Below are 11,636 nucleotides of genomic sequence, written 5' to 3'. Positions count from 1 at the left end.
ATAGGAATGAAAAGTGTACTAATTGGTTCTCTCAGAGAGCAGCTGATGCATGGAAGAGATTACCAAATTGTATTAAAGCAAGCACTAGTTCAGATATTTTAAGAACATCTTGGACGCTTATTATGGGAACAACTGTTTTGGTATATTGGCAGTTTTGAAGGGCATTAATGTCCGTACTTGAAATATTTATATATATTTATGTGTGCATGTATGCAATACTTCTCACTGCTTCACTTTCTTCCTGTAACTGGTAGCACATGAAGCAAATAAAGTTCCATGTGCTTCAAAGAATTATGGTTGGGTCTTACTGATCATAACATAATGTGCTCTTGATACAGATATCAAGATTTACCTTTCAAGCTTTGGTCTCAAAGTGAATTTTTTGTCATCCGCGCCTCAAACCCATACATTGGTTATTATTTGAAGAAACCAAATCATAAAACTTTTACAAAAGGGAGTGCTCTTTAAATTCAACCTGTAAAGTTTGGATTGTTTTGTGACTAAATATTTTTATTTAAAAATCTCAGCATGGCATGGTAAAGATATATGAATCATTCCATTGAGCATCACAGTTTACTTGACTCTTAGGCAGATACAGCTGCTTTAAGGCTCCTAGGTATACTAAATCAGTTGTCAATTGCCATACTGTGGCAGGCACTGTGAAATGACTATGTGTTTTTTCATCTTTCTTCAATAGTATCACTATTTGTGTTACTTCTTCTATGTTTCACTGGGTAAGTAATCCATGAAAGTTCAAACTGGATGAAAACAGCCAGTCAAACCTTCATACAGATTGATATATTACTGCCTAGAGGTTAGTAATGAACTTGTGGAGCTGTTATTTATCAGCAGAGTGGGTTGGGTCTTGCATACACCTGTCCACAGTGAAGAACCACAGTCTCCTTCAAGTAAAATAAGTTGGAGCTGGAAGAGAAGTGGAGTCGAACAAAGGCCTAAAGGAGCTCAAAGAGCTGAAGATGGAGGGAGTGACAGAGAGACAGACAGACAAACAGATAGATAGACAGATAGATAGATAGATAGATAGATAGATAGATAGATAGATAGATAGATAAATAGATAGATAAACAGAAAGACACAAAGTGTTTAGAATCAGGGCCAAGAAGAGAGTTCATGGAGAAGAAATGCAGACTGGAACCTGAAAAAAATCAAGAGAGGAAGAAAGATGAGCTGGAACAGGACCCTTAACCATAAGGAGAGACAAAAGCATGGATACTGACCTTGAGTTTAGGGACTACTGCATTTTCAAAGACAACTGCCAGTGAGTGCATTAACTGCTACCTTAAAATGCCTTGTTGAATGGACTGTTATGCTCAAACAATTTGGTAAAGATTTCCAAATAACTATGTTAAATGCCTTACCAAACTGATTGCTCTATTGCAATGCTTTGTTAAAACTTACTTGTAATTAAAATGTCAACAAGTTGATGGATTTTTAATTTTATATTCTGCTTCCCTGTGTAAATGAACTGATTAATCTTGGTCAAAGACTACTTTTTTGTCATTTAGAACAATGTAAAATACCACTTTCTCTCATTCTTTCGCTTACTATCTATCGATCTAAACACAGACATAAGTATGTCACGAATGGAGAAGTAATTCAACACAGGATGCACACATTTGCATGTCTGCATACACATGCACAAACACACACACACAAACATTACTTACACATCTATGGGACATTTAAGGGAAAGTCAATTGCCTTATGGTGCATCTTTAACATGTAGGGAAGAAAATGGAGTACCCTAAAAAACTCACAGGGATAGCGGACTATGCACATAAGGCACCCCAAGTGAGGAATGAACTGTTATACCAAGCTCTTTAAGGCAGTGATACTAAAGACTGTACCACAAAGCACAAGACAGATACAGGTAGGTAATTAGGAAGGTAGACAGATAACTAGGTAGAGATCTGCCTAGATATAGATAGACTGATAGAGAAGCAGATAGCAATGAAATATGTGCTTACACCCTTCTTTATATATCTGATAATTAGGTACTTTATTTGATTACAGCTGAACTACACATGGAGTGATCTGAGAAAAAAAAATACATATCTAAATAATGTTAGGATGGGATTTTTTTTTATATCTTAGCTGTTGTCCCTTGCTATTTTTATGAGGTAAAACAGACACAGAAAGGCAGAAAACATAATGACCACCTTGGAAAAATATCTGAAATTATGCAGCAGGATAAATCTACTTACACAAAGCAGCAAACTTTAAAGGCTACAGCAAAAAAGTAAATAAATAAATAAATAAATGATCATAGGTACAGCTAAACAAAAAAAAAAAAAGATGAAATGATCATAGATACTTACTTTGCTATATACAAAGTTAGGGGTTTTCTCAGACCAATTCACCCAGCAGTATACTTTGACAATTACATCAACATCAAACCCCTAATCAGATGTTGTTGTTTGTCTTTCGGCTTTTTCCCGGTAAGGGGTCGCCACAGCGGAACTCCAGTCTGCTAATGATTGGCAGTAGATTTTTACGAAATGCCGAGGTGCCAGCTCAACGCCAAACCTTCAATGAAGGCACGCCCATTTACACACGCATGTCTTTCAAACGCTACCCAACCACGGGGAGGACATGCAGACTTCACACAGAAGGCACTCCCAAGCCACACTGAGAATTAAATGGGAGAACCTCTTGCTGTGAGGTAACAATGCTACTGCCGTACCACCGTGGCTGTAAACCCCTAATCAGATAAATAGCTAAAATAAATTAAAACTACAGTAGTCAAGCAAACAACTCTGTTCTGGCATGGAAATATCACTGTAGGCTATGCAATAGGACATGTGTCAACCTTGAATTCAGAGTAATCAGAAGACCCAGGCTAACTTACAACACTTATGTGCATCTACCATGTCACCTTATTCCTCTCCTTAAAATAATCACCCCATAAGCAGCCAGACAAAAACTGTTTCATCAAATACACAAAAAGTCACTGTAATAATAACAATAATAATAATAATAATAATAATAATAATAATAATAATAATAATAATAATAAAAAGCAGTGCTTTCATTCAAACAGGCAACAATAACGCAAATAAATGTGAAATGATTTCCCCCCTCAGCTGTCCTTACTTTATTATTGACAATTCAAGATCACTATCAATATGTTTTTCTTTAAGCTGGAAAGGTCACGTGCAATTCCCAGTGCATCACTATAATATGGTACTAGAGCTGTATAAGCAGCCACTTACAAGTTGTCCTAATACAGAGAAGGGGCACATATACCAGCTTTGATATATCACTGTAATCTGGGAAACAGGGCTATAGATGCAACCTCTAATATATTACCGAAATCAGAAGATTGTGTCTGCATGTTGCAATCCTGATATATCATTGCAGAATAGAGACCTGGGTCAAAACTGAAATTCCTAATACATCCTTATAATCTGGAGAGTTAGACCACATTAATAAGTCATCATCGTCTGAAAGTCAGGGCAATGTGCCAGCTTTACACTAAAGTTCAGCAAGAAGGCGGTACTGCCCTATTGAAGGACCTGTTCGGTAAATATGAAAGTTAAGAGTTTGCCTGTGATGTAGTCAGACAGCAAAATTTACAACAATCATCTACTCCTTTGGTCATACAGCCATCCTGAAATCTCATTTTAGGTAAACCATATGAATCCCAGAATGTGGCAGTAAAACTAGTTGCTTCACACAAAATATTATGGACAACAGACTAGCACTGGAATCTCACAGAGATATGGGTTTGAATCTTTACATAATGGTTACCTAATAACAATGAGGACCACAAATTTGTATTTAAGTTCCACCACTTCTTATTAATTATAGTGCATAGTCAGTCTTGAAAAAAAATATTGGCAGTATGTTTAGTACTTCATACTTCATGTTTTAATAAATATGTTGTACTATTTACATAGGTGCACACTCTTGACAGGTCATATGATGTAGATGTAAACGATTAACATTTTTCATAATTTACAGAGAGTAGCCTGACTACACAAGTACAGATGTCATTTGGGTATACAAAAGTGGTTATGATGTGGCTGTAGACAAACCAAATACTTGTTTACTATCACACAAAGTATTAGACTGTTAGAAAGCATACTAACATTTAAGATGGTGTCCACTGTACAATTAAAGGATAGGTACCTTTAATTATATGGTTGTAATTTTAGGCATGGAGTGCAACCTTACCTAAATGATCTCTTGTTTCCTAATGCCCAGTAGAAAGATGCCACAACAAAACTACCACTCTGGGTCTAAGTATCTAAATAACCAATAAGAAGAGCTTCAGTGATCTTCAGTTTCCCATCATGTGTCCACAGAAGCCATTGAGAAGGAGAGTAACAAAAAATAATTTGCATCACTTGAGAATGAAGACACATAGCAAAGAGATAGCAGAATATAAAAATACTTTAATTAACTAATTAAAAAAATAAGTTACATCTTAAACAGAGATAAAATGTTATTTTTATGGTTTACGGCCTCATTACAAAAGAGGACCACAACCCTGAGATACTTGCTGTTCAACTGCAGAAAGTTGCTACAATGTGAAGACAGGAAAAGGTGAACTTTATTACTGCATTAACCCCACTCTGATGTGTATCCTGGTAGCATTTATTAATTCTCTAAATTCAAACTACCAGATGATGTGCTAGGTAAGCCCCAGTAATGTTATGTGTGCACATAAATTGTAATTTAACCATTAATTAGTAGGAACTGGGTAATCTCACTCCACCTATAGTATGGGTTTCCTAGGATTTGTATATTGTCAAATCTACAGATGTCTCTTTGCTATAAATTCATCTATACATGGCTGAAGCCAAAACATTCTATAACCAAAACACATGCAGGACAGCATGCCTTGTTTCCCACAGCTACTCCATGTATTTAACAGCTACTCCTAGGTACAGCAATGATTATAGCTGCTGCTGTTGCACCAGTTTGAGTAATGCAGGAGAATTACCCACAATGACTGCATACGGCTACAGAGGTAACTTACAGCTTAGTTGTTAATGTACCCCTGCTGGTGGTCCTACAGCATTATTTACCTAGACTGTAACAATTCTCAGCTATATGTATACCACTTAAAAGGATCCAGCAGGAATACCTACAGTGAGAAGAGCATATTCCAGAGTCCAACACAACAGATCCTAGAGTGTACCAAGGAATATTTCTGGCACCTGTGATTACTTATTTTCAAACTAAACTGCTACAGCAGATAAAGCAGCTGTAAGTGTGCCACTGAATATCATTCTACAGCACTACCTATGGTGACTGCAGAAGTTCTCAGTGTGTACTCCTCTAGTGGTCATACAGTTAACTGCTGACCCAAGCAGTGATCCAGTGATGAACATCTACAGTGACACCTTTCTAGAGGAGGTATGAAATGCAATAGTCTCTCAGCTATAGTAACTACTTTTGGAACAATAGGAAGTCTAGTTGCTCAGCACTCATACAAGTAATGGTCATTATATCATAACATTTAATGACTTCTGCACTAACAGTAAATCCCATTGGGATACAGATTAGTCATTCACCCTAGAGTCCACCACTCAGTCCCTAGACTAAACTGCATGCACCACTACAAAGTGACTCCTGCCTGCAGGATCTGAAATACACAGATTTTATTAACACTGATACCTATGACTACTTACCTGGGGAAACTGGGATTACAATAGCTGTGAGCTCCCCAGTTATTTAGTCTGTATCACTTCCTAAACTGATTCCAGTTGTGACAAGCAGAGGCTAAAGCAACAGAAAGCATCATCACAGCCACTACTGGCAAATGTTTATGCATTTTAAATGTATTTGGTGGGAAATGGCCTTGAAGTAGTAGCCAGCTCACTCTCCCTATATCTTCTACATCACCGCAAGGGCCTAGAATGCTGTGTCATAAATGCAACATTTAAAGGAACAGCAAGCTTGTTTCACAGTTAGAAAGTTATCAGTTGTTTGCTGGAAAAGTATTATAACAGAAAGTGTAACATTCAAACATTTTGTACAAGTATAGATTTACAGAAGAATAGCACACACATACAGAAATCTAGGCATTGCTAGAAGGGCCTCAGATACCAGCTTACAACCTCCTTTAATTGTTCCATTCTACAGTACTCCAAAAGGCGCTTCCTATGGCATGGTTTGTAGATCACTTGCTATTGCACAATGCTTAGAATATTAGTGAACAGTGCCTTATAGCTTGGTAAAGCTGCACGTTTCATTAACACTATATTTTAAGGTTAGTGCCATTCTCTCCTTTTTAACATTTATCAGACGTTTATGTTTATTACAAAATGCTCATTTGACCACATGGCTACAAAAAGTAACTCAGTGATGACAAAGTATGTCTTTTGTAATATCTACATCAGGATCAGAAAATGTTTTCATCTCTGTATTGTTGCACTATGACATCTTTTTTCTTTTTAAAATGCCAGCTTCAAAACTTTTCTACAACCACATCTTCAGTACTTCCGGGTCCATATATTTGTTATATGTGACCCAAAAGACAGTACTCTTAAGTGTAAGCTCTTAAATTTTCAGATATAACACTCAAGGTCTCAATGAGTTTATTTCTTATGTTGCTGAACATATGGATTAGTTTTGGCTAAAATCCAAGACATTCAAAATCTGTACTGTTCCCAGATTCCATAAAAATGCGGAATCATAAGATATTTATATAAAATAACTCTGCTGATAGTTTAATACTTTCTATATGTGGTTTGTAAGGATTTAAAGCCTACTAACAGCAACAAGGAAAGTTCATTCAGATGGCAGACATCTGTAATAGAAGCAATGCAAAGTACTCTAAACAGGTCCCCTTAAGTACAAGGCATAAAAGGTGTTTCAAGACATAATAAATTAATATAAATGAAAACATCTGATTGCATTGTTTCATTACATTTGCTCACATGTCCTTTTCATTTCATTTGCACTGTACCCCTTTAAAATAAATGTGTACAAATATCTATGCAGTAAGGTATACAAGAGTTATATTTTGGTCTCGGTCACTACTGGGGATATTCCTCTTTGTCTCTGCTTTTCCTGCTTTCCAAAGAAGTCTGTAAATGCTCATTGTTCCTAACAGATGATCCTGTCGGTTTGTCTTTATGAGACAACTGTGCAAAATGTGTGTGAGCCAATGGTCTTTGGTCAGAATCTTTGCTGGTTGAGAAAGGTTTCTTCACAGAAGTCACTGGTATAAAGGGATGAGGAACAGAAGAGTTTTCTGCATGTACTGGAACAAAGGCTCTCCCTGAAGTGGTGCAGGGTACTTGATGTGTCAGTCCGGTATGCTCCATCTGCAGTCTGTTGCTACCATCATACCAGAATGGATGAGGGTAATACCCTCCAGGGTAATCTGGGATTGGGTAGTTTAATTGCTGTAGAGGGGGAGCTACATGAAGTGGTGGCCTGTCCAGCTTTGTATCTGAATATAGTAAATGTGAAGGGACAAGTGCACCTGCTGTTGAACTGTGGCAAGAGAAACCATTAGTAGATCTCATGTTGATTAGTCTGGAAGAATCCATCATTTCTTGTGATGTCCTTGCTTTCTCACCAACAGCCATTACTGGTGATCTTTGACCTTGGGATGACCTGCTGTCACATGACTGGTTAGATGATGACCTTGGAGGGCTGGAGGTACCAGGCAAGGTCAAATAAGAAGTAAGGGGAGACTGATGTTGGCCAGAATTTGGGGACTGGCAGCCAAAACCTGAAAAAAAATGAACACGGGTTATAAAAAAGGTCAGTGTTTCACTTCTGTTATATGCACTCTATGTTGCCTTTTCAGATTGTCACTGCAGCTAATAAATGAGATAACATTAGATATATTTATTTGGTAGACATAGATCAGTGTGTGTTTATATTTATAAATGCATGTGTGCTTTCTCTCTCTATATATATACACACACATTTATATATATATATATATATATATATATATATATATATATATATATATATATATATATATATATACATACATACATATATACACGTAGAGCTCTCATATTATAACATCCAAGAGTACAAGCTGAATGCTGGATCATCGTCATATTGAACTGTAAAAATTCAGACAGCAATGATTAAACCATATTTTTTAGCACCGCTTACCCTGCTTGACAGATTAACTCATGCACTGTGATTCTGACAAGCACTCTTTGTAATTAAACAAAACATCAGTGAAACACGCTGCTCAGAGTAAATCACCAGCCACCTTGGGAGAGTAAGTCAACAGCCACCTTGAGAGAGTGAGTCCAGAAGTTGTTGCCATGCTACTCAGAGTGAGTCAACAGCCACCTTGGGAGAGTGAGTCAACAGCCACCTAAATACTAGAATACTGACCACTGCACTGTCTATGGCAATCACTTTCTGTTTTATATTGTTACTTCTACTGTTTTATTAAACTCCCTCTGACCAGTGATTTGCAGATAAGTATGTTACCCTTAACTATTTTATTCCCCTTACTAGTGCTGCAATTTTGGGTAATTGTCCCCCTGAGGATTTCATACTGCAGGGCAGAAATTTTGTATAATGGCTACCATCATCCCCTTGTGTCTGACATCTTGTGACAAGGAGGTAGTCGCAGTGCATTCACTAATGTTTACATACCTATTTATCCCCAGTTTCAATGCTATGTCTGCCAAGACCTAGTTACATCAGGAGTACAATAAAGAAGATCCTCAGAAGTCCTTGTATGGAGAATGCATTCTGGGTATTAGGTTCTCCTTACATTTCCATCAGCCATTTTTTCTGGCACCCAGGTCACTAATACAGTGAACATACAGCTCCAAGTGGGGTTACTTGATAGCTTGATAAACCACAGTCAGGTCCAACAAAATCAGATGCAGATTCCCTCATATATTTCCAAGCTAGTTAGCGGTAAAACAGTCATAACAAATGTAACATTCAAGTACATATGATGTCACGCACAAAGTGCTCCATTGTTTGTGAAATCTAGCTTTTGCACTTTCTACTTTCATCCTCATTAACAGGCTTACATTTTCCTCACTTCTAGCCATCAGAGTGGTATAACATACTTGAGCATGTCAATATTTGTCACTGCAGTTTTGATTCTACCATCTGTTTACTCTAAGCCAGCATTTCTTGTGATATTTTTCAGCATGTAAATTAGTGTGCAATATGCAGCCTTATCACACTCCTTTGCCAGTCTTGAACCACTCAGTTCTGTTACTTCTTGATCTGCATTCAGATTCCTCAGGAGACAAATAAGATGACCAATTATCCCCTTTCTTTTAATAACTTGCCACAGTTTGTTATGGTCCGCATAGTTACAGCTTTTACAGTAGTCTATAAAGCAGAAGTAAATATTTTTTTTTCTGGAACTTTTGTGCCTTCTCCCTTATTCATTGTTATTTTGAACAGTTTGCAGATGCAAGTTTGGAACACTAGGGGTCACAACTCAGTCAGTGAAGATATTTGCAAATGTACAGTGATCCTGATTTGCACACTTGCAAAGCCAGTGATTTGCATATTCACATTAGGCATTTGCAGAGGTACTCATTCACAGATAATGTGGGATCAGAGCATGCAACTAAAAACTTGAGTCCAAATCTTTCATTGCATGTTTTTGGTCAGTATGCTTACTTAACTGCTGGATTTGATAATTTAATTTGTGATTTTATTTATCATACTTGACTTAGAACAACAGATGTTTAAAATATGGTACTGAAAAAAAATGGCCAGATTATATTATACTACCAGTTCAGTTATAAGGACGGTTGCTTAAGTCCAGCAGAGTGAATGTACCAAATCACACATAATCAAATACAACACAAAATCCATGAAGCACACTTTGCCATTAGCGTAAAGAAAGTGGATATGGCACAGTGTCCTGGTTTTGCATTCTCGTGAAAAAGAACTTGTAATGTAAAAAGAAATGTCTTATTCCTAACACGTAGAGGGTTTACCTAATCTTGTACTTCACAGTGCTAAGATTCTGAATTGTTGTGAGTTCTGCTATTTCAAGATCAGCTAATGAGATTCTGTAACGTGTGTTAACGAATTTCATTATCTATGCCCTAACGGTTCAAATGTACCCAAGGACCTGCTGAGCTCACTGTGTTCATTCAAACGAGTCCCGTTCCCGTTTCAGCTGCATGGTTTACTTGGCAAGAGGCCAATGCACAGCACCAGGTCTGCTACACAGGAGAGTTTGTACAGCCCAAATGCTATATAGTGCAAATGGCTATTGGTATGGTGGACTGGTGAATGCAGGTATGATAGCCGGCATGCCTGCATTCACCCCATCCATGACAATGGATGGGTATGTGAGGCAACAAGTTCATCAGGGAATTCTTTCTGCGTTTACTGTACGGAAAGTGAGCCATTCCCACTTGAGTTTGGTCATGGCTTGCACAACATCTAAACTCATATGCTGTTCTTTCCAGAACTTCCCCATCCCTATGGGCTAAGACAGGCTGTGCTAGAGATCCAGCTGTATGTGGAACTTATTACTTTAGGCACTCTGACTTCCCAATAGGTAATAACTACAGTACTTAGTCTTGCTGTTGGCTGGAGCAGCTGCTTCACCAAAATGGCATATTCAAGAAAAATGGAATGATCCAGTGTTTCAGCCTTATAAAATGGAAGCTGTCACCAAAGTACAATGCTGAACTATTTCAGTGAGGCATGCCTGACTCCCCGTTTGGAAATGGATGTTGGGCTGTAGCGCTCCTCATTTCCATAAATGGAATGAGGACTGGTGGAGCCCTAGGTTTTGGATGGTGGTGTGAAATACCTGCTTGGCATAGTATGTTAGTCATTGTCAAAGTCCATACAGAATCCAGCCCAGTATGTCATCTTTTGTTAACCAGTACTGAAAAGTATCCTGAAGTCATCATAATGAAAGCTATGTCTTCATAGTAAATCATCACTCTAATAGGATACACTCTTTCATATCATGCTGTCCCTAATAGTCTTATTTTAGAAAATGTCCCACAGTTTGTCAAAAAGGGTGTACATTTTACAGTACTGGAGATCTGAGCACATAACTCTTTCACTTTCCTATTTCTAGCCTAATGGACAGGTAGAAAGGGTTATTCAAACTGCAATAAATATTATCAAAGAATGTGTTGTCATCGCCAGAAAAGGCAGTTATCTAGGGTTTGTTGCGTTTTTTTTTTTTTTTTTTTTCAATAATCCGTCTTTTATTGTTTTTCAATTACATAACTACACACTATAAATATTTACAATATATACATGATTGCTTCCAAAAGTTACATAAACATTGTATATTAATGCAAATTATTAAAAAAGAAATACAACATGAAAAAGTCAACAATCTGTATTATTGTTACGATCTATGTCAAATCTATTGTAATGGGTTGGTTAATATAGAAGGGTATTGCATTGTATAGTGATAGATTCTGGTAATTATGTCTCTATTTCTTTTTTCTTAGATGGGGTTTTTTTTTTTCCTTTTTTTTTCTTTCACTTTTAATTAGGAAAATGTATGTGTATGCTCTGTTCAATAAAATAACAGGATAATGTTAGTATAATAAATGTTATGAAAGACTGTGAACTTGAAATGTTTAAAATGTTACATTTAGATTGTCCTTCTCTTTAGTATTTTTAAATATATTTTATAGGGATACAATTATTTAGTCAAATGC

General features: G+C 37.0%; 1 protein-coding gene across 4 annotated transcripts in view; it reads right to left on the bottom strand.

Moving 5' to 3' along the window:
* Nucleotides 1-3,855: 3,855 nt before the first annotated feature.
* BCL3 (BCL3 transcription coactivator) overlaps nt 3,856-11,636 on the bottom strand; it is a 397,081-nt gene continuing 389,300 nt past the window's right edge. For 3 of the 4 annotated variants that reach the window (XM_044080669.1, XM_044080670.1, XM_044080671.1), the window contains exon 9: nt 3,856-7,714. In XM_044080669.1, the coding sequence (XP_043936604.1) occupies nt 7,011-7,714 (704 nt within the window). In that variant the 3' untranslated portion in view covers nt 3,856-7,010. The remainder of the gene's footprint in view (nt 7,715-11,636) is intronic. The other variant, XM_044080668.1, reaches the window with a different exon arrangement.

The sequence above is a fragment of the Protopterus annectens genome, chromosome 8.part0, assembly GCF_019279795.1.
Source record: "Protopterus annectens isolate FY-2018-M chromosome 8.part0, PAN1.0, whole genome shotgun sequence".
NCBI lineage: Eukaryota > Metazoa > Chordata > Ceratodontiformes > Protopteridae > Protopterus > Protopterus annectens.
This window is presented reverse-complemented; position numbering and strand designations above follow the sequence as displayed.